We start from the raw sequence: 23585 nt of genomic DNA on the forward strand, positions 1-23585 counted from the left end.
GGCTTTTTCGTTAGGATGAAAGTCAGCAAGGGTGCTATAGAATTCAGCTTGAAGGAAGGGTATGTAGTGGAGAGCCTGAGAATGAACCCATGTTAAAGTCCTTTGACAACCAAATGGCCTGATTCTACTAAGATTCGAACCCACGACCACTCGCTTATTAAAACGGACTCTGTAACCTTGCGGCTACGAAGCTCTCCTTATTCTACTGCTTATCCCTAACCACACACACACTGCTGTGCAAGCGTTATTTATAGACTGAAAGGAATGTCTCATCACATACAGAAGAGTCAGCTGATACACCATGCCGGAGACAGGGAGATTGCGGGTTCAAGTCCCGTCGGAATGCAGTATATTTTTCCAAATCTGTATTAGGGTTTGCAATCCCGGGAACGATTTCCCGGAAAATAACTTTTCCCGGGAACAGAAATATTGTTTCCCGGGATTTCCGAGTTCCGCGAAAAATATTGTTAGATTTACTATAGTTTCTTATGCAATAGTGCAATAAAATTTAATACGTCTAACTGGTTCCAAAAATTAATCATTTAATAAAACACAAAGTCAATATAGTATTTCAAAGTAAAATTCATCTTTACATGTTAATTAGTAAGCATTCAAATGCGTTAAGACTGACTTATTTCAAGTCGTATTGAACTGATTATTTAATATTTTATCGTTTCCTTCCGGTTTGTCTCGGTCACAGAAAACCACCGAATGGCGAAATAACGAAATAACGAAGTAAATCAACCAAAATTCTTCCTTGGAATCTTACGCTCCAATCAATGTTGATATAAACTCCAAAAGGTTTTGAAATGTTGTTTTGTTGATGAAAACTAGATTTGAGACGAAGTTAATTTAGAAAAAAATCGCACCGTGTAATGACATAGTAAATATATTTAATAAAAAAAATAGCGAATATATTTGCTACCGCTCAAGTAAACAGTAAATATTTATTGTAGTGTAAAACATATATTGCCCAGAAAATCCGTACCAAATATAGCAAATATTTTCCTCGTCCAATGCCTGTCTAACACTCAGTTTTCTCTTTGACAAACTCAACAAAGCTTAGGACACCAGTTTTCAATTAAATGTAGCAAGGGGTGAAACCGGTGATTTCAAAGTATTCTAGAAATCAGCGGTGGCTCAGCGGACTTGAGCAAAGTTTTACAGAAGAAAACACCATTTTTGAGCTTACCGGAAAATTGTCAGCGGATCTGAAGCGATTGTTTGACGACATGAGGACCTTTAATCCTCCTTTTTGTTACCTTTTATGATAAACCTATTTAAAATCTCATTTTTGCTAAAAAAAAATTCCGTTCCCGCTTCCCGGGAATTCCCGGGAAATAAGATTTTTCATTCGCGTTTCCCGGGAAATCGATTCCCGGGAATATTGCAAACCCTAATCTGTATCATATTTCCAGTTCGCTTTTTGTTCGTTTTTTTCTGTACTTCACATACTGTCTACTGGTGGGTTTGAAGTTTTATGCTTGCGTAAACGATGTTTTGATTAGTTAGCAATTACAACTTAAAAATAACCTATTTTCAAAGTATTTCTCCATTTTGGTACTCGAGATGTATTTGACAGCTTCGGCTTGCTTTCATGAAGTTTTATAATACTTCATAAAGTACCAGTACTTGTTCTAGTAGCCTTTAATTTTTGCGGTTTTCTGGTGATAGAGATGTCATGGAAAAGGTAATGTCAACTGAAATCTATAACTGCAGGTTGTATTAGAGGAGTTATCTCAACTGCTCTATAACAACGTGTTACTTGGGAAGTTAGGGTCCTGGGTGAAGTCGCCTCCCTGGGCGTCGGTGATTGGCTAGACTAGACTAGAACTAGACCGACGGAAAATAAGCGAGAACAAAAAAAAAATAAACGACATCCTGGCCACTCAGCTGATCGCCAAAGGGAAGGACATAAGCAGTCTATCTTTCATCTCTTTCAAAATTGGCATGGATGCGCACCTGAAATCAAAAGTACTCTCTGCCTCTACCGAGCCGAAAGACATCGTTTATCTCGAATTCTCAGACAATAGAGTGCCTAGAAATTTTGGCAACGACTCCCTGTGCCCCCTAATGGACGCAGATATGATAACGACGGAATAATCGAAAACTGGACACTGGGACGCACATTTATCGCAAGCAATTTGGAAACTCCTTATCCCCCATCACGGTCGAGCCATTACAACCAGCGAGCAGCAGTTGTCCTGTTCCTGTGTATGGAGTGGGCGAGGGGGTTTTCCGAAATGAAAAACCCCTTCCTGAGCACTTCGTACCCTGAATCGTTCACTGTTTCTAGACCTTCTTGCACACAACAATCGAGTTCCTCCTTTCTCTGTCTGATACCCGGATATAATTTTGATCCCAGCACATTCGTCCTTGTCGTCCCCAACGCAACCGAGCCAAGCCGCATTCGTCCTACCGTAACGTACCGCCAATCCTTCATCCAAACTACATCTATACTACTAAAATAGCAACGGCCTCAAGACTAAAATTAATCAACTGTTCCTATCTTCCACTGAGTTGGACTACGACGTGTTCAAAGCAAAGCCTTGGTGCTATATTCCGATTCGGAACTTGACCTTCTGTTTATTACATTCAAACTTCGCAGCCAACTGTTTAGTGTACAGGACAATTGCGGGGCTAGTGCTACGATCCTACTGACACTTAACAGTCTCTCCCGAGCCGAGACTCGAACCTATGACAACGGGCTTGTAGGGCCAACACCGTACCTCGAGACCAACTGGAAGGCGTAACGTGTGTACGTGTTCACGGAGACTAATATGGACGATCGCATTCAATCTTGCCAGTTCTTCAAAAACGATTTTTGCGTCTATAGTGTTGATCGGTGCGTCTCTAACAGCCAGCGTCAATCGAGCGGAGGTGTACACAGAGCCGCAAAGCGAGTATATGCGTCATCTGTTGTCCAGTTCACGGTTGCTGACAACATTAAACATCACATTCTGTGCCGAACACGCATCAGTACTGGACGTGTTTGGTGATCGGTCCGATAGAGTATAAAACAAAAGACGTGTGAACAAGTGTTGGCATTGTTTGCCTGGTCGAGTGAAATAAATCCGGGTTCAAGGTCGTTCCTTTGTGCAACTGTTTCGCATCGTGACTGCCAGCTGGTGCGTAAGCCGATTTGGCTGCTGGCTGGATTGTGCTACAGCAGTGGACGAGACACAAACGAGGAAAAAGAAGAAGCCATCAGTGTCAGCGAGTCGTATCGCTGTGTGGAGTGATCTCACACCTGGCTCGCTGCTGGTGGCTGTTTGGTGCTGCTGTATTGGTGCTGCTGGCTGTAACGGCTGCTACTTCGAACGATCGGACAACCAACCTTACTGGAAGGGAGAAATAAAAAGGTACGTGTTCTTGTCAGCGCTAGTGCGCTAAACATAGCGCGATGGATGTAGATCCCTCGCCTCCCGCGCCACCATCCCCGAACCCCTCTGACCCTGACCCTTCTGTTACCCCCTCCCCTGTTCATTCTTCAGTCCCCCCTCGCCCCAGGCTTTACCCAGACGGAGCCCAGGGCAGCTATACTGTTTATTTTCGGCCAAAGGCAGGACCGAAATCAAAAAAGTTGAACCTCTTGCAGATTTCTAAAGACCTGACGAAGGAGTACAAGGGCGTGACCGAAATTTCCAAGGTCCGGCCTAACAAGCTCCGTGTCGTGGTCGGTAACCTGAAAGAGGCCAACGATATAGCTTGCTCTGAGCTCTTCACACGCGAGTATCGCGTTTACATACCCGCACGAGACGTGGAGATCGACGGTGTCATAACCGATTCGAGTCTGTCCGTCGAGTGTATACTGCAAAGTGCCAAAGGGTGCTTTAAGAACAAAACGTGTCCCGAAGTAAAGGTGCTCGACTGCAAGCAATTGCGGTCAGCATCGATCATCGGTGGCAAAACAGTATACACTCCGTCAGACTCGTTTCGAGTTACGTTCGCCGGGTCTGCACTACCAAGCCACGTCTCGATCCACCGGGTTCGTCTCCCTGTGAGGCTCTACGTGCCCCGCGTCATGAACTGCCTGAATTGCAAGCAGTTAGGCCATACAGCCGCCTACTGCTGCAATAAGGCACGTTGTGGCAAGTGTGGGGAGTCTCATGCGGAAGATTCTTGCAGTGTTAACGCTGAAAAGTGTATTCACTGCGGAGAAAATCTGCATGAGCTCTCGACATGTGCGGTGTACATGCAGCGCAGGGATAAAATAAAACGGTCTCTCAAAGAGCGTTCAAAGCGTTCCTACGCTGACATGCTGAAGAAGACCGTTACCACTTCTCCCGTTACTTCGAACCCCTTCGATCTGTTGCCCTCTGAGGAAACCGATTCTGACGATTCACCAGCGGGAGCATCTTACGCCAATCCTGGGGAGTCTAGAAAGAGGAAAAGTGTTTCCTCTCCTAAACTTCCCAGAAAAGGTCCTAAGATTTCTCAAAGTGAAATGAAGGTTACAAACAAACCAAACAGTGCTGCGGAAAAACCGAAGCAAACTCCTCCTGGGCTGGCAAATTTAAAGTCCCAGAAGGAGTTCCCAGCACTGCCAGGAACATCTGAAACCCCAGTTGCTCCTTTTACACTCCCAGTTGATGAAACAAACTCTGGATTAGTGAAATTTTCTGACATTGTGGACTGGATTTTTGAAACTTTCAATGTACCCGATCCAATTAAAATTTTTCTTACAGCATTCCTCCCAACAGTTAGATCATTTTTGAAGCAGTTGACTGCCCAATGGCCTCTCCTTGCAGCGATTGTATCCTTCGATGCCTAATTCAACTGCGTATATGAAGGATTCTATCTCTGTCTTACAGTGGAATTGTAGAAGTATTTTACCAAAAATTGATTCGTTTAAAGTTTTGATAAATAAAAACAAATGCGATGCATTTTCCCTTTGTGAAACTTGGCTTACTTCAAATATTGATCTCAACCTCCATGATTTTAATATTATTCGCCTTGATCGAGACACCCCATATGGAGGAGTACTTTTAGGGATTAAAAAGTGCTATTCTTTCTATCGTATTAACCTCCCCTCGATTCCAGGCATCGAAGTTGTCGCATGTCAAATGACAATACAAGGTAAAGAGCTTTGTATTGCCTCAATATATATTCCCCCCAGAGCACAGGTTGGGCAACGGTTGCTCTTTGATTTAATAGAACTTCTTCCCTCGCCACGTTTGATTTTGGGAGACTTCAACTCTCATGGCGTGGCTTGGGGTTCCCCATACAATGATAACCGCTCCTCTTTAATCTATAACCTTTGCGATGACTTCGACATGACTATTTTAAACAACGGCGAAATGACACGTATCCCGAAACCTCCAGCGCGCCCAAGCGCTTTGGATCTATCCTTATGTTCGACGTCGCTACGGTTGGATTGCACATGGAAGGTAACCTCGATCCTCACGGTAGCGACCATCTGCCTATTCTTATTTCAATTACTAACGGGTCAACTCGCATGCGACCAATTGACATTCCGTATGACCTCACACGAAATGTCGATTGGAAGTTATACGAGGAAATGATTTCAAAAGCGGTCGAGTCGATTCAACATCATTCACCACTTGAAGAATACAACCTCCTCGCGGGCTTGATTCTCGACGCCGCGTTGCAAGCCCAAACGAAGAAATATCCCGGCGTAACGATCAAAGAACGGCCTCCCACTCCGTGGTGGGACCAAGAGTGCTCCGATGTCTACACGCAAAGATCCGACGCGTTTAAGGCCTACCAGACGGGAGGTATACCTGGCGACTATTTACGGTATTCGGAGCTTGATACCAAGCTTAAAAGCTTGGCTAAAGCAAAGAAACGTGGATATTGGCGTCGGTTCGTGAACGAGACGTCGAGGGAGACATCGATGAGCACTCTTTGGAACACAGCCCGAAGAATGCGGAATCGCGTAACGGTCAACGAAAGCGAGGAGTCTTCAAGTAGGTGGATATTTGATTTTGCCAGGAAAGTATGTCCGGACTCTGTTCCTGAGCAAAATATTGTTCGCGATGCGTCTCCGGGCCACGACGCGATAGAATCACCTTTTACGATGGCAGAATTTTCAGTTGCCCTCCTGTCCTGTAACAATAACGCGCCTGGATTAGATAGAATCAAATTCAACTTGTTGAAGAATCTACCCGGCAATGCCAAGAGGCGCTTGTTGAACTTGTTCAATAAGTTCCTGGAGCAAAACATTGTACCGCAGGATTGGAGGCAAGTGAAGGTGATCGCCATCCAAAAACCAGGGAAACCAGCTTCTAATCACAACTCTTATAGGCCGATTGCAATGCTATCCTGTATCCGGAAATTGATGGAAAAAATGATACTCCGTCGTTTAGATCACTGGGTCGAATCAAATGGTCTACTATCAGAAACTCAATTTGGCTTCCGCCGTGCCAAAGGGACGAATGATTGTCTTGCGTTGCTTTCAACAGATATTCAGCTGGCGTATGCTCGTAAAGAACAAATGGCGTCTGCGTTCTTGGACATTAAGGGGGCTTTTGATTCCGTTTCTATTGACATTCTTTCGGGTAAACTTCACCGACAAGGATTTTCTCCAATTTTGAACAATTTTTTGCACAACTTGTTGTCCGAAAAGCACATGCATTTTACGCATGGCGATTTGGCAACTTTTCGCATTAGCTACATGGGTCTTCCCCAGGGCTCATGTTTAAGCCCCCTTCTTTACAACTTTTATGTAAATGACATCGACGAATGTCTGGCAAATTCATGCACGATAAGACAACTTGCAGACGACAGTGTAATCTCTGTTACAGGAGCCAAAGCTGCCGATTTGCAAGGACCACTGCAAGATACCTTGGACAATTTGTCTGCTTGGGCTTTACAGCTAGGTATCGAATTCTCTCCGGAGAAGACTGAGATAGTAGTTTTTTCTAGGAAGCATGAACCTGCTCAGCTTCAAACACAATTAATGGGTAAAACGATTTCTCAGGTTTTGGTACACAAATATCTTGGTGTCTGGTTCGACTCTAAAGGCACCTGGGGTTGTCACGTGAGGTATCTGATGAAAAAATGTCAACAAAGAGTGAATTTTCTTCGTACAATAACCGGACAATGGTGGGGAGCCCATCCAGGAGACCTTATAAGGCTTTACCAAACAACGATATTGTCTGTTATTGAATACGGGTGTTTCTGCTTCCGCTCCGCAGCAAACACACATTTGATCAAACTGGAGCGAATACAATATCGTTGTTTGCGTATCGCCTTAGGTTGCATGCAGTCGACCCATACGATGAGTTTGGAGGTTTTAGCTGGAGTACTACCATTGAAAAACCGCTTCTGGAGCCTGTCTTCTCGTATTCTAATCAAATGTGAGGTCTTGAACCGTCCCGTGATTGAAAATTTTGAAAGGTTAATCGAACTTAATTCTCAAACCCGTTTTATGACATTGTATTTCAATCACATGTCCCAAAATATTAACCCTTCTTCGAATATTCCAAATCGTGTCGACTTATCAAATACTTCTGATTCTACTGTGTTTTTCGATACATCCATGATAGAAGAAACTCGTGGAATCCCGGATCATTTACGCGTGCAGCAGATCCCTAAAATTTTTTCCAATAAATATCGAAACATCAACTGCGACAATATGTACTACACTGACGGATCACTTCTTGATGGGTCCACTGGCTTCGGTATCTTCAATAACAATTTAACCGTCTCCCATAAGCTCGATAATCCTGCTTCTGTTTACGTCGCAGAATTAGCTGCAATTCAGTACACCCTAGGGATTATCGAAAAAATGCCCACGGACCATTATTTCATCTTTACGGACAGTCTCAGTTCCATTGAGGCTCTCCGATCGATGAAAGATGTTAAGCACTCTCCGTATTTCCTGGGGAAAATACGGGAACATCTGAGTGCTTTATCCGAAAAATCTACTCAGATTACCTTAGCGTGGGTCCCTTCTCACTGCTCGATACCGGGTAATGAGAAAGCGGACTCTTTGGCTAAGGTGGGCGCAACAAACGGTGATATTTATGAAAGACCAATTGCCTTTAATGAATTTTTCGCACTTGTACGTCAGAATACGATCATCAGTTGGCAAAATGCTTGGACCAGAGGGGAATTGGGAAGGTGGTTACATTCCATAATCCCCAAAGTATCGACGAACCCGTGGTTCAAGGGGTTGGATGTAGGTCGGGATTTCATTTGCGTGATGTCCCGGCTTATGTCCAATCACTATAGATTTGACGCGCTCCTCCGTCGTGTTGGGCTCGGGGAAAGTGGTATCTGTGCCTGTGGTGAAGGTTATCACGACATAGAGCATGTGGTTTGGTCATGCCCTGTACACCGTGACGCCAGGTCTAAATTAATAGCTTCCCTGCAGGCCGAGGGTAGACAGCCGGCTGTTCCTGTTCGTGATGTCTTGGCGAGCCGTGACCTATCCTACATGTCCCTTATATACGTTTTCCTGAAATCCATCCACGCCCCAGTCTAGTCCCGTTCCCCTCCGTCTACACCCAACAAAACGACAAGAACACGTTTGAACCTTAAGCACAAAACCAGCAACCAGACCCCGCACAACAGAACCAGGACCCAAGGACTACGAGCCTCTGTCCCAACTCACGACATCGTGGCTCAGCAGAACGAATCCATACATGCCATTCGACGATTATCAGACGACCATTGAACAACAAAACACTGATTGGAAATCCCATGCTAGTTTTAAGTTAGACTTAATTTCAGCTCGTAGTCGGCAGCGAGGATAAAAAATTTGCTTTAGTTTTTAAGTCATCAGATATAATTGGCGCCGTTAAACATTAAATTGTATTTGTGCCGTGTCAAATAAATGTTATGTGAAGAAAAAAAAAAAACATTAAACATCTATGGGTAAAAATTGCCATAGAGCTACTGCCTCTTTTCATTGGTGTACTGTACTTGCCTACAGATCAAACCCGAGACGTTAGCTTTGTGATGCTCTATATTGATGCTGTCTCGAAAATTGGCACACGGTGCTCCCACAGACCGTTATTAGAAAAAAAGGCACCAAAGAAACTGAGTACACTATTCGATTCGTTATGACGGCCAGAATATCTGGTCGAAATTTCAAAATCATCGTACGGTACATTTTTGAGTAATGTCGTGAAGTATAGAACCGTGATATAAAAACAACGAAAAACTTGTTGAAAAGCACGTTTTTCAACCACCATTTTATGAAATATCTTCCAAAATAGTTTTTACACATTCCAAGTACTATATTTCATGACGTAAGTTAGTCAAAATGATAAATTTTACAAAGTTTTGAGAGAAGCTCAGTTGAGTAAATCAAATTTTAGAACATTTTGCATTATTTTGACCATTACAGACAAAATCATAGACAAAAAACTGATTTTAAAAAGGAGTGTTCCACAAGAAACCCTATTTTGTCGAGTTCAACGTACAGATAGGACATCGCAGTATTCAGCAATTGTTTTTCTTTTAAACTTTTCCACAACTTTGCGGAAGGAAGCAATCTGGTATATTGAAAATTTGAAAAAATATTTTACTATCTAACTTTTAGGTGGATTGATCGGAAAACCAAAAACGCCAAAAGTAAGGACTTGTTCCATGAAACAATTTTGCTTGAGTACCTAAAATCAATTTTTCACAGTCAAATCTGAAGCGATCACAATTTTTCGAATTTAGACCACTATGCACTGTGGGATTTTCCAATAAATCTTTTCACCAATTACTAACGTCTTGAAATATAATACTTGGGATGTGTAGAAACTATTTTGGAAGTTATTTTATAAAATAGTGGTTGAAAAACGTGCTTTACAACAAGTTATTCGTTGTCTTTATATCACGGTTTTATACTTTACAACCTTCAAGAGGGCACTACTCAAAAATGTACCGTACGATGATTTTGAAATTTTGACCAGAGATTCTGGCCGTCATAACGAGTCGAATAGTGCACTCAGATTTTTTGGCGCATTTTTTTTATAATAACGGTCTGTGGGAGCACCGTGTGGCAGAGATCGTATCCTATACAAAAGGTACGTGAGACGAGGAGAGGATGATCTCCGGCGAAACCAAAACGTTTTTGGAGCTTTGAAGCGTATAATCTCCCGATTTTGATGCACCGGGAATGTTCATGCCGCTTCAACGGAAACCAAATGTGCTCTTTTTTCTCAAAAATTTGCTAGCTTGTTTGAAAACCGGCTGTTCACTGCGAAGGAAATGGACATCGCTGTGAGTCTAGTACCAAGAGACGTGATAGATTTCGAAGTATTCAATATTATAGCTACGATGGTTGAGGCTGCATTACAAAAGCTGGAGCAGTCCTGCAGCTGAAAGCATGATTCCCTCCTCTGGCGTGCCTCAAGGAAGCAATCTAGGTCCACTGCTGTTTGTGCCATTTTTTAATGTCGTGACGATGCTTCCCAGCAAACAAATTGGCTCATATAACTCGCGCTCAACTCTGTTAAGTGAACCCTTATTTGGTAAAAAATCTATACATATAAAAATGAAGTTCTGTCTGTCTGTCTATCTTTCTGTCTGTCTGTCTTTCTGTCTGTCTGTTTCATATAGGCAAAATCATCCATAATGGTTCGACACCCCTCCCTCTTCTGAAAGGGAGGGGCCCCATACAAATTAAACATAAATCCATGCACATCTCGAAAACTAACCAAGCAAATAGAGCCAAATTTGGCAGGTGGATGTTTTTAGGGGTAACAAATATATCCATAATGGTTTGACACCCCTCCCTCTACTAAAAGGGAGGGGTTCCATACAAATGAAACACAAATGCATGCACATCTCGAAAACTAACCAAGCAAATGGAACCAAATTTGACAAGTGGATGTTTTTAGAGGTAGCAAAATCATCCATAATGGTTCGACACCCCTCCATCTTCTGAAAGGGAGGGGTCCCATACAAATTAAACACAAATTCATGCACATCTCAAAAACTAACCAAGCAAATAGAACCAAATTTGGCAGGTGGATGTTTTTAGGGGTAACAAATATATCCATAATGGTTTGAAACCCCTCTCTTTTCTAAAAGGGAGGGGTTCCATACAAATGAAACACAAATTCATGCACATCTCGAAAACTAACCAAGCAAATGGAACCAAATTTGACAGGTGGATGTTTTTATGGGTAACAAAATCATCCATAATGGTTTGACACCCCCCCTTTTCTGAAAGGGAGGGGTCCCATACAAATAAAACACAAATTCATGCACATCTCGAAAACTAACCGAGTAAATGGAACCGAATTGGGCAGGTGGATGTTTTTAGGGGTATCAAATATATCCATTACAGTTTGACGCCCCTCCCTCTTTTCCAAAGAGAGGGGTCCCATACAAAAGAAACACAAATTTCGCACAGCCCGAGAACCAATCCACCAAATAGAACCAAATTTGGCATGTAAATGTTTTAAGAGGTAACAAATATGTCCATAATGGTTCGACACCCCTCACTCTCATGTGAGGGAGGGGTTCCAAAGAAATGAAACACAAATTTCTGCACTTCTCGAGAACTAACCAAATAAATGGAACCAAATTCGGCAAGTGGATATTTTTAGGGGTAACAAAGATGTCTATAATGTTTCGACACCCCTTCTTCTTCTGAAAGGAGGGGTTCCACACGAATTTCTGCATTTTCTTGAGAAATAATCAAGCAAATGGAACCAAATTTGATATGATGAGGTTTCTGAGAGCAAGACATTTTTTTGACTCCAGACGCCATTGTTAAATTTAAGATGGAAACTTCCGGTTTCTATCCGCAAAATGTTTCCAAATATCATTTTTAAATCTAAGATGGCGACTTCCGGTGACTGGAAAACTGCCGAAAATGACCAAATACCACCTAATATGGGTGTTTTTTTAACCAGAATGACGCTCACAGGCCAGAAATTGTCTCTGAATACCATTTTTAAATCCAAGATGGCGACTTCCGGTTTCTGAAAAACAGCGAGATATGACCAAATACCACCCAATATGGGAATTTCCGAAATCGTGATGATGCATTAAAACCACAAATCGACCTCAGACAACATTTTGAGTTGTAAAATGGCAACTTATGGTGACTGGAAAACTGCTGGAAATGACCCAAAAACAACAAAATATGGGTGTTTCTTTAATCAGAATGATGCTCAGAGGCCAGAAATTGTCACGAAATGTCATTTTGAAATGCAAGATGGCGACCTCCGGTTCCTAAACAACAGTGGGAAATAACTAAATAACACTCAATATGGGTATTTCCGGGATTGCTATGATGCACTGAAGCCACAAATCGACCTCAGACAACATTATGAATTATAAGATGACGACTTCCGATGAATGGGAAACTGCCGAAAATGACCAAATACCACCCTATATAGGGACCATCCACCTACCACGTGGACAGAACTTAAACGATTTTGACCCCCCCCCCCTCCTTCCCCGTGGACAACTGCTCATATACATTCTTTTTTCTTTCGTATGGACCGTGGACATTACACATACAACCCCCCCCCCCCACCTGTCCACGTGGTATGTGGATGGCCCCATAAGTGTTTCTTCAACCAGAATGACGCTCAGAGGCCAGAAATTGTCTCCAAATACCATTTTGAAATCTAAGATGGCGACTTCCGCTTTCTTAAAAACAGCCAAAAACGGCCGATTTCCATCCAATATGAGATGCTCCGATACCAGAATGATACACAGGAGCTAGAACCGACCACAGACACCATTTTGAATTCTAAGATGGTTGGTAAGATGGTAAGATGGTTTCTGGAAAACAGCCGAAAATGACTAAATAACATCTATTATGGGTATTTCTTTAACCAGAATGATGCATGAAGCTAAAAATTAACCTCAGACACCATTTTGAATTCTAAGATGGCAACTTCTGGAAAACAGCTGAATACTACTACATATGAATATTTCCGTAACCGAATAATATATAGAAGCCAAGCATTAACCCTAGACACCATCTTGAATTCGAAGATGACCACTTTTAGTTTCTGAAAAACCACGAAAATAACTGAATACCACCCAATATGAGTATTTCCGGAATAGAGGTGATGTACTAAAGGCAAAAGACGAGGATGTTGTTATTCCAATAAAACCAATAATTTCAAACGGAATAAACAAATCGCAAGAAATCAATGAATTTGGAATGTTGAAAAGTATTAAATTAAACACAAAAATAGGCGGGGCGAAGTTTTCCGGGTCAGCTAGTGACCATATAAGATGCATGAAATGTGCCTATGTGTACAAATCTGGAGGCCATTTACGTACATTGTAAGAAAAAATTGGTTACGATTTTTTATAACTTCGCATGCTCTCTTAAATGGCCTCATTCGAAACTTTAAATTCCATTCAATACGACTTAGAGGATTGACGCATTTTACAATTTTGTATGACACGTTAAATGGCTTCATATATAACCTGATATAGCGTTTTATAGGATTTGAGTTTTATACGATACCGTCATCCGGGGTGAGATTGTGCCAAAAAATTATGCTTTTTTGTTCTCAAGCTTGTAACGCACACATTTAAGCAAAGAATTCGATCCAAAATACACCAATGCATTCTAGAATGTTTTGTTAACAACTACAACAAATATGGTAAATAAGTTACAATAAACTATAATTTTGCTAAAAATACATGAATTTTGGCTCAAACTCAGCCCTTCTATGGGGTGAGATTGTGCCAAAAACAAAAAGTTGAATTTAATACCTGTTAAATGAACAGTAGTGTGTCTACGAACAATCCACATAACAAACATGATAAAACAGTAAGTATAGGGACGACCATAAACAACGTGGACTATTAAGGGGCTTTAGGGGGTTGATCAGAAACTATGTTTCATATGAATTATAAAAAAATGTATGGCTGGATCAAATTGATACATAGAGTAATTAGTTATGAGAACGTGGCTTATAGACAGTCTCTATACACATAGTGGCGTCTCCAGGTAGCCTAAAAAGGGAAAACGTTAGGGCATGAAGTTGGAGAAGACTTTTGGTTTCAATTATTATGTGTCATTGACAACTGAAAGAAGCTTTTGCTCATGGGAAGATTCTGTTAATTTGTTCTTCCTGCAGAGATGAGCTAAAAGGTCGCAGTATAAACACATACATTTCTGAAATAAAACAACCGCTATCACCCGATATTCCAAATCTAAACACTCAATTTCAACATCTGTGCGGCGTTGTCGAAGCGTTGAGCAAAAAAATAGACAATTTCGCATCTAACCCGAAACTGCCACCGCCACCCGCTACCCCTTCTCTATGTGACACACCGGTTTGGCCAAGACGCAGTGTGAAGCGCCGGCGTGATGATCGCCAGCCATTCATTCATGCCCCTGCTGAATCTGGAACAAAGGAAATAAATCTGAGCGATCTTTCCGTTCCATCACTTTTTCCTGCTGTTGCAACGAACAGATTTTGGGCTATATATATCTAGTTTAAACCCGCTTACAACGAATAGTGATATACAAAAAATTGTTTCTCGTTGCCTGGACACAACCGCTTCCGCTGAAATCATTTGGCTTGTTCCGAAAGATAAAGACGTAACCAGCTTATCGTTCGTATCATACAAAGTTGGACTGGATCCCGATTTGAAAATTCGTGCACTGGACCCATCTTCCTGGCCTGCTGGCTTGCTGTTCAGTGAATTTGTCGATCGTTCAAAAAACTCAGACAGACAACCCAGGGCACAGGAGTTAATTATTTGAATTTATTGCGTTCTTCTGTGGACGGTGGGAACCTTCGGGTTTCCACCAAAGGCGAGTATTTGTCTAATAATTATATTCCTCTTGCGCTGAGTAATCCTGTGTTGCAGTGTACCGACCACAACAATGACGGTAGTGTTTGGCTCTACTACCAAAACACGCGGGGATTAAGAACCAAAATCGACGAGCTCTTCCTGACGACCCGTGAGTGTAATTTCGACATTATAATACTGACAGAGACCGGCTTGGATGACCGCATCAACTCACTGCAACTGTTTGGGACATCATTCAACGTTTATCGGTGCGATCGCAGTGTGCACAATAGCAACAAATCCAGTTTTGGTGGTGTTCTGATTGCTGTGGCGCAGTGTCATCATAGCTCACTCATCGAAACTGTGAATGGAGATAGTTTGGAGCAAGTTTGCGTCCGTGCCACGGTTCGAGGAACTAAACTGCTGCTGTGTGGTGTATATATTCCACCAGATAGGAGTCAGGATGTCAACGTCATTGATGCACACATCTCCTCTATTGGTGAGCTGTCTGGTAAAAGCACTGTAAATGACATTGTGTTTGTCTGTGGCGACTACAATCAGCCGCGTATCATGTGGATGCCCGATTCTCTTCCAGCCTCCGATCAACTACCTGCTGCTAGTGCGACTCTGATAGATGGTACTGATTTTTTTAATCTAAAGCAGCAAAACTTTCAACGGAATCATAACGATCGTACGCTGGATCTGATTTTTTGTTCTTCTGAGCACCGACTTACTGTGGATAGTTGTATCACACCTCTGCTCCCTGTCGACCGCCACCATCCGCCCCTGACAATCAAGCTACCTAACTTGTGTTCCAATAGCGCTGCTTCAGTAAGCGCAGAGAGTATAACACGATCACTGAATTATCGCAAAATTGATTTCGTCGCACTCGAAGATTACTTGTTGGGTTTCGACTGGACTTTTATATATCCATGCACTGATGTCGACGATATGACTGCACATTTTTGTGACGTTATAATCCAGTGGTTAAACGTAAATGTACCGTTAGTGAAGCGACCGAATAACCCTGCGTGGTGCACACGTCGGTTGCGCGATCTGAAACGATTTCGGAATAATGCACAGCGAAAATATCGTCGTTTGAAAACGCTGATAACGAAACGCAATTTCAAAAGCGCCAGCGACGAATACCGTCGCCTTAATAGTGAATTGTACAAATCGTACGTCCTACGTGTGCAGACAGACCTCCGTAGGAACCCCAGAAATTTTTGGAACTTCGTCAACTCCAAAAGAAAATGCTCCTCGATACCTGTAAATGTTTGCCTGGATAATTCAGTTTCTGCTTCAGAATCTGACTCATGTGAGCTCTTCGCAAATTTTTTCGCCTCCGTGTTTGCTGACAGAGTTGCCTCGAATTTCGATGCGGAAATTGCGGCGGCTGCCGTCCCGGCCGGTTCGGCTGATTTAACCACATTTGAAGTTACCACCGACTTGATACTAAGTGCAGCGAAGAAACTTAAACGTTCTTATTCACCGGGACCCGATGGCATCCCCGCCATAATTATCAGTCGATGTGCCACTGTGTTGGCAAATCCACTGCGCTGTATTTTTAACAAATCGTTTGAGCAACGAAAATTTCCCGAAGTGTGGAAACAGTCTTTTATGTTTCCAGTACTAAAATCTGGCGACCGACTAAATGTCAGGAACTATCGTGGCATCACTAGTCTTTCGGCAGGCTCTAAACTGTTTGAGATTCTAGCTAGCGATGTCATGCTTCATTGTACTAAAAATTACATATCTACCACGCAACATGGATATATACCGAATCGCTCAGTGTGTACAAATCTATTGGAGTTCACTTCAACGTGTATCTCAAATATGGAACAAAGAGCTCAAATAGATGTCATTTACACCGATTTGAAGACTGCCTTTGATCGCATTGACCATTGCATATTGTTGCATAAAATTACCCGTCTAGGAGCATCACGTCAGTTCATCGAATGGCTGAGTTCATACTTATGTGGCCGGATTCTACGTGTGAAAATTGGTTCTTGCGTTTCATCGCAGTTCACGAATACATCGGGAGTTCCACAAGGTAGCAACATGGGGCCTTTACTGTTTGCGCTTTTCTTTTATGATGCTATGCTACTGTTAAAGGTTGGTTGTAAGTTGGTATACGCGGATGATTTAAAGTTGTATTTGGTAGTCCGTACAATTGACGATTGCCGCCGTCTACAAGCTCTGCTAAATGTTTTCGTCGACTGGTGCCACAGGAACTGGCTAGTAATCAGCATTAAGAAATGCGAGGTTATGACATTTCACCGAATTTCAAACCCGATCATGTTCGATTATCGCATCGAAGGACTTGAGCTGAAAAGAGTCGACCGTGTGTGCGACCGTGGTGTTTTACTCGATGCCAAGCTTAATTTCCATTTGCATCATGCCCGCTTAATATCGAAAGCGAATCGACAATTAGGATTTATTGCTAAAATTAGCCGTGACTTCAGAGATCCTCACTGTATAAAAGCACTCTACTGTTCACTGGTACGACTCGAAAACTGCAGCATGATCTGGTTCCCCCACCAGCTATCTTGGTGTTTGCGGATAGAACGTGTTCAAAAAAGATTCGTACGATTCGCACTACGGGATCTACCCTGGCGTGATCCGGATAACCTCCCACCGTATACTGATCGCTGTAAGCTACTTGGCCTTGACACACTTGAACGTCGCCGAAAAATACAGCAAGCTGCTTTCGTTGCGAAAATTATGAATGGAGAAATCGATTCACCGTCGCTCCTGTACCAGCTAAACTTCCGTGCTTCTCAACGTGCCTTAAGATCTACTGGCCTACTTCAAACCTCCTTTCACCGCACATCATTCGGATTCTACGAACCTGTCACCGCTGCAGTCAGAACCTTCCTGAGTGTTGAAGATTTTTTTGAGTTTGGCGAATTATCCCGCAAGTTTGTGTATAAGTTGAAGCAAGCAAATATTTTGTAGACTTGACCCTGATTCATGTTATTTATTAAGACTTTTGTCAGATGAATTGAAGTAAAATAAACAAATAAAATAAACAAACAAACTGTATATTCCATTGGAGATCTCAAAACCTCTGGAAACGTACCCACAACCCTCCTTCTTCGCTTTAAAAGTCATCTGTTTATATAGAATTGGTGTACAAAGTTTTGTTACATTCCATAAGTAATATCAATCATTGAAAATTTCCATCTAACAATTGAGAACAGTAAGCTTCTCAAGCTTTTAGTCATTATTTCAAAGAATACCATAGTTAGACAACATACCTTATGCTGTGGGGAAAAAAAACATACCAAATGTAAACAATGCAAGTGTTTTGGTGTATACTGATATAATTTTGTCGTGAATGTGAATTCCACACACTGTGCCGTTCAATATAGCCTGGCACAATCTCACCCCAAAAGGGCTCGAAAAGTGTACAGTTTGGAGAAACAGTATTTTCTGAGCCGGCACAGATTCAATGCATAATATTTCCTCAACACATTGGAGACGACATCCTAACGAACCAACTGAGCAGTAAGTTGATGTGATTTCTTGATCGGGTTGGTTTTCCTGGGACATTTTTGGATAACGTTATTTGCGCATGTTTTTCACCCTGTACTTTGAAACATTCTTGAAGCGAAACAGTTCACTGATATTATCTATATTCCATTTTAAGTTGTGAATAAATATGTCATGTTTCATAAAGTATTGAATTTGAGGTATTAGGTTTTGGAAATCGCAAGTAATTTAACATACAAACATTTCCCGTTTTGGCTCAATTTCACCCCCGTGGCTTAATCTCACCCCGGTAGATGGTATAATTAATTAATTTTGCATTTTATGTAATTTCAAATCTGACATGCACATTTGAGCGACTTAAAATTAACATCTTTAAGCAGGTATTAGACGAAGCAAATATTTGCTATTTTTCAATACAGGTTTTATTTTGTGCAAATAAAAATCGTACCAAAAATAGCAAATATTTGCGTCGTCTAATACCTGCTTTATACGACTTCTGGTTTGCTGGGTTCTTGCGAATGGTGATCTTTCTTTTCACTGGTCAATAACGTAGCTGGCCACGCCCAATGCAGATCAATAGAGGAAGGGATATCGGGAGTATTAGTTTAATACTTGTTGCTACTAGAGACCGAGGAATCCTCTGCATCATCCACAAGTATCAAAGGAAGGAATTAGTGTTAGTGGAAAGGAATAGATCTGGATCCATCGAGGTCGATGATGCAATCTTTTCTACACAAATTCGCGCACGGTATAGTTACTTCTCAGAGTCTGGGCAACCGGCCACCAGGAGACGATATAAATAGAACCGCGCCACGGCCGCTGTATCGGCATACAGAAGAATCGAAGTTTCTAGTTATCTTCGGCAACCTACCAATCGTTAACAGTCTGTATCACACCAAACTTCGCGTTTCAACATCGGTGATCAGATGCTTGAACGGGTTGACGAAGTCATGAATCTTGAAGAATTGCAGGTCTACCTACTCACATTCAAGCTGCATTATTCCGCTTAATCGACAAAGCCAATCGTCAACTAGATTTTGCTCAGAAAACGGCGAACGACTTCATTGAATCCATCTGATTACGTGCTCTCTATTGTTCCCTAGTTCGTTCGATACTCGAGTTCGCATCGGTCGTTTGGTCGCGTTATGAAGCTGTGTGGAAATCTAGAATCGAATCTGTGCTGAAGTTCTGTCGAAATATCAGCCAAGCTGTTTTTGGCGCTAAAATACTACGCGGAGAAATCGATAGTTCTAGTTTGCTGGAGCGCATAAGTATCTATGCCCCAGAACACGGCAACTTATTTAACCAGAATCAAGGAACATCGTGTACGATAATAACGATCTAGTCAGCATTATACGCAGACGTCTTCAAGAAGGCTATCACGTATTCGACTTTAATGTTTCTTGTGTCAGTTTCAGACAACGCTTGTGAACTGTATTTTAAACTTTAGACTAGTTTCAAACTATATCATTAAGACCACTATGTCAGATGAAATTTCAATAAAATGAATTAATAAATGTGGCAGAGACAGAAAGTTTCTTCGTCTTAATGGCCTTTCCGGAACATACACTTTAAGCTGCTGCGAAATCCGCGGGGCATCGGTTTCATCAGTTACAATTTTGAAAATAAAAACATTCTGTGCGTAGAACCGTCTTTGCTGCAGTGTTTCCATACCTAGAAGTTGGTAGCGATCAGGATACGCCAATAGCTGTTGCGGATCTCGCCAAGGAAGAAAACGTAAGGCGTAGCGTACAAATTTTCGCTGCACGGGTTCTATTCTTGCAAACCAGTTTACGTTGTAAAGACACCACACTACGAAAATAGTTTCAAGAACAGATCGTACCAGAGAGTAATACAACGAATGAAGACACAGTGAGTCACGAAATTCCGATGGTGTTTTGAAAATGAGTCCAAGGTTAACCCTAGTCAAAGTTTGACCAGACAATCTATAGCTGTACAGTATCGGGTCATTTGTTTTTTTTCCTGAATAAACTTCCTCATTGCGACCAGAATCGTTGATCTATTGTAAGATGTCGGGTCGTTTTCTGTATTGAATGAAATCGCACATTTCTGGGTTATTAGAACCGGGGTAAATGCCAAATTAGGAAAAGCCTCTTTGAAAACAAAAAAAAAAGTTATTAAAACAACAATAGTGGAAAATGTCGACTAGTCGATATTCCGTATTACCTTAAACAGCTTAACATCGTCCGCGAAAAACATGCGGCAATTTCTTGGTAGTTCTAACAATATACAACTTAAAAAGCAGTTGGCCCAAATTACTGCCTTGCGGAACGCTCGATAAAGAACTCTGACAACACTGCTCGTTGTTACATCGCAGTTTTTCTCGGTCGTATTATTTTATTCGATATTTCGTGTAATTTGTGAAATAAATTCATTGTTTTGGTATCCCGTGAACATTTAATATCGTGTGTGATTTTTTAAACAATTGTGAGATTGTGCGTCGCTCCGTCGTGCCAAATTATAAATTTCGCGAGTGTATGGATTTTTATTGTTCTTGGTAATCAACAAAGCGCTACTACTTTCCACGCCGATTTCTTCAGCTGAAGCGACATCTACCGACAAATATTGCAAACCTATACTGCTCGATTTTGGATCGTGCGAGCTTTCGTTCCGACTGTAATACTTGTGAGTACCGCTGGAAGTCTACACCTAGGCGTACGATGGCGAAGCAATGCAAAAATGTTCATTAACTATCACTGGCATTGACATTGTTATCTGCCGCGGCTACTGTGGAGGTTTTTTTCACTCAAACGAATGCTCTGGAGTAACACGTGCGATGCAATCGTATCTAACTTCAAGTAAGAAAAATCTTTTCTGGATGTGTGCGCAGAACTATTTGCAAACTCCCATTTTCGTGCTATTTCGTGCCAAGCCGATGAAAAATCACCACTTACTCCGCTTACGTCTGCAATTACTGAACTACGCTCGGAAATCAAACAACTGTACTCAAAATACCCACGCACTCGTCACCAGCAGCTAGTCCTCGATGGCCCACAATCGATCACCGCAGAGGTGTAAAACGTCCTCGTGTTTTGGAAACCAATGCGCGCGCATTGGAAGCTTGTCGCGTGGGTAGTAAAAAGCACCTTGATAACGTTATATCGGTACCCGTTTGCAAAAACGAAGCAGAACAAAGATTCTGACTTTATCTCTCACGGATTCGTCCGGATGTTACTGTTGAGGCTGTTTGTGAGATGTCGAAAGCCTACCTTAATATCGAAAATAATCCAGTGGTGGTAAAGCTTGTACCAAAAGGTAAAGCCATCGAATCACTTTCATTCGTATCATTCAAAATTGGATTTGACACATCGCTCAAGCAGAAAGCACTGGACCCCGAAACATGGCCTGAAGGACTTCTGTTTCGTGAATAGCACTGCTCGTTGTTTACATCGTAGCTTTTTTCGGTCGTGTTATTTTTTCTGATATTTCGTGAAATTCGCATTACAATTGTATTTATTTGTTATCCCGCAATCAATCAACGTTGTGTGTGACTTTTCTGATCAATTGTGTGATTGTGCGCCGCTTCGTTTGGGCCGATTTTACCAATTTCGCGAGTGTAAGAATTTTGCATTGTTTCAATCAACAAAGGGCTACTACTCTTCACGCCAATTTTTTCTGCTGAAGCGACATCTATCGGCAAATATTGCAAACTCTTACTGCTCGATTTTGGTTCGTGTGAGCTTTTCCTCCGATTGAGATATTTGCGAGCACCGCTGGAAGTCTACGCTTAGGCGCAGGATGGCAAAGCAATGCATGAAATGCTCAGCAGCTATAACTGGCATCGATATTGTTATCTGCCGCGGCTACTGTGGAGGCTTTTTCCATTTGAATGAATGCTCTGGAGTAACACGCGCGATGCAATCATATCTCACATCAAGCAAGGAAAATCTTTTCTGGATATGTGATGGTTGTGCCGATCTGTTCACGAATTCGCATTTTCGTGCTATTTCGTGCCAAACCGATAAAAAATCACCGCTTAATTCGCTGGCATCTGCAATTACTGAACTACGCTCGGAAATCAAACAACTGCATTCTAAACCAACCACTCACGCCTCGCCAGCAGCTAGTCCTCGTTGGCCCACAGTTGACCACCGTAGAGGTGTCAAGCGTCCTCGTGTATTAGAATCAAATGCGCGCGCATTGGAAGCCTGTCGCGTGGGTAGCAAAAAGCCGCTTGACAACGTTGTGTTGGTACCAGTTTGCAGAAACGATGCAGACCAAAGATTTTGGCTTTATCTGTCACGGATTCGCCCGGATGTTACTGTGGAGGCTGTTTGTGAGATGTCAAAAGCCTACCTTAACATCGAAAATAATCCAGTAGTGGTTAAGCTTGTCCCAAAAGGCAAAGCCATCGAATCCCTTTCTTTCGTATCGTTCAAAATTGGATTGGACAAATCGCTCAAGAAAAAAGCTTTGGACCCTGAAACATGGCCTGAAGGACTTCTGTTTCGGGAATTCGAAGACTATGGAACCGTAAAATTTCACCCCCCAACGCCGACAAACGCGCTTGCGGCCCCTTTATTACTGCATCAAGCTTCATCATCCCCAATCACTCCCATTATGGACTGCTGAACTACTATTCCATTACATCGATGTCCAATCAACCGCAGTCTGCCTCTTCCTCAACAACGGGATGCACGCCTGCAAGCCTTATGGAAGCCCTCAATCCTCTCGTCACAGTCGCGCACCAGCCAGCGGCCAGCAGTCATCCCGTTTCTGTGTGCGAATCTGGAGAGGGGGTCTTCCAACTCGTATCCGCAGGCAAGTATGCATACAGTTTGAGCAATTCCTCTCCAGTAACATCTGTCGCTTCCAGCGGTCCAGTTCAGCCGCGCTCACCGTCAAGTTTCTGTACTACAGAAAACTGCTCCGCGGCAGAATGCTCTTCAGGCAACCTTTTCAACTCGAGTCCACCACCTCACCACCCCGCTGAAACACCGCTCGCCACTTCCTCAACACAAACAGAAAATGCGCCGTTAACTGTTTACTATCAGAATGCCGGCGGGATGCGCACGAAAACTAACGACTTTTTTTTGGCAACCGCTGCTAGTGATTATGATGTGATAGTGCTTACGGAAACGTGGCTTCAGAATGATGTCAGTAATGCTGAACTGTCATCTAACTACAATATCTCTCGCTGTGACCGCAGCATCGCAACCAGTAACTTACGAAGAGGAGGCGGCACGCTCATTGCTGTAAAAAGTTCTATCACAAGCACTCTCATACAACTAGAAGATAGTGGTCCGCTCGAACAAATTGCTGTCAAACTTTCCCTCCCGACCAAATCTGTTTTTTTGTGCGGAATCTACTTGAGGCCCAATAGCGATCCCTCTAACTACGCCGCCCATTCTAACTGTGTGCAGCAAATCATCACAAAAGCA

General features: G+C 42.4%; 2 protein-coding genes across 4 annotated transcripts in view; one reads left to right on the top strand and one right to left on the bottom strand.

Moving 5' to 3' along the window:
* The window catches only part of LOC129732813 (protein amalgam), a 318420-nt gene that overhangs the window by 107228 nt on the left and 187607 nt on the right, over nucleotides 1-23585 (bottom strand). The gene's annotated exons all lie outside the window — the stretch shown is intronic.
* Nucleotides 12682-21222, top strand: LOC129728406 (uncharacterized). Its single transcript, XM_055686845.1, has 4 exons — nucleotides 12682-12696; nucleotides 14767-15866; nucleotides 16050-16249; nucleotides 21077-21222. The coding sequence occupies exons 1-4, from the start codon at nucleotides 12682-12684 to the stop codon at nucleotides 21220-21222; spliced, it is 1461 nt and encodes a 486-aa protein (XP_055542820.1).

The sequence above is a fragment of the Wyeomyia smithii genome, chromosome 3 (assembly GCF_029784165.1).
Source record: "Wyeomyia smithii strain HCP4-BCI-WySm-NY-G18 chromosome 3, ASM2978416v1, whole genome shotgun sequence".
Lineage (NCBI taxonomy): Eukaryota > Metazoa > Arthropoda > Insecta > Diptera > Culicidae > Wyeomyia > Wyeomyia smithii.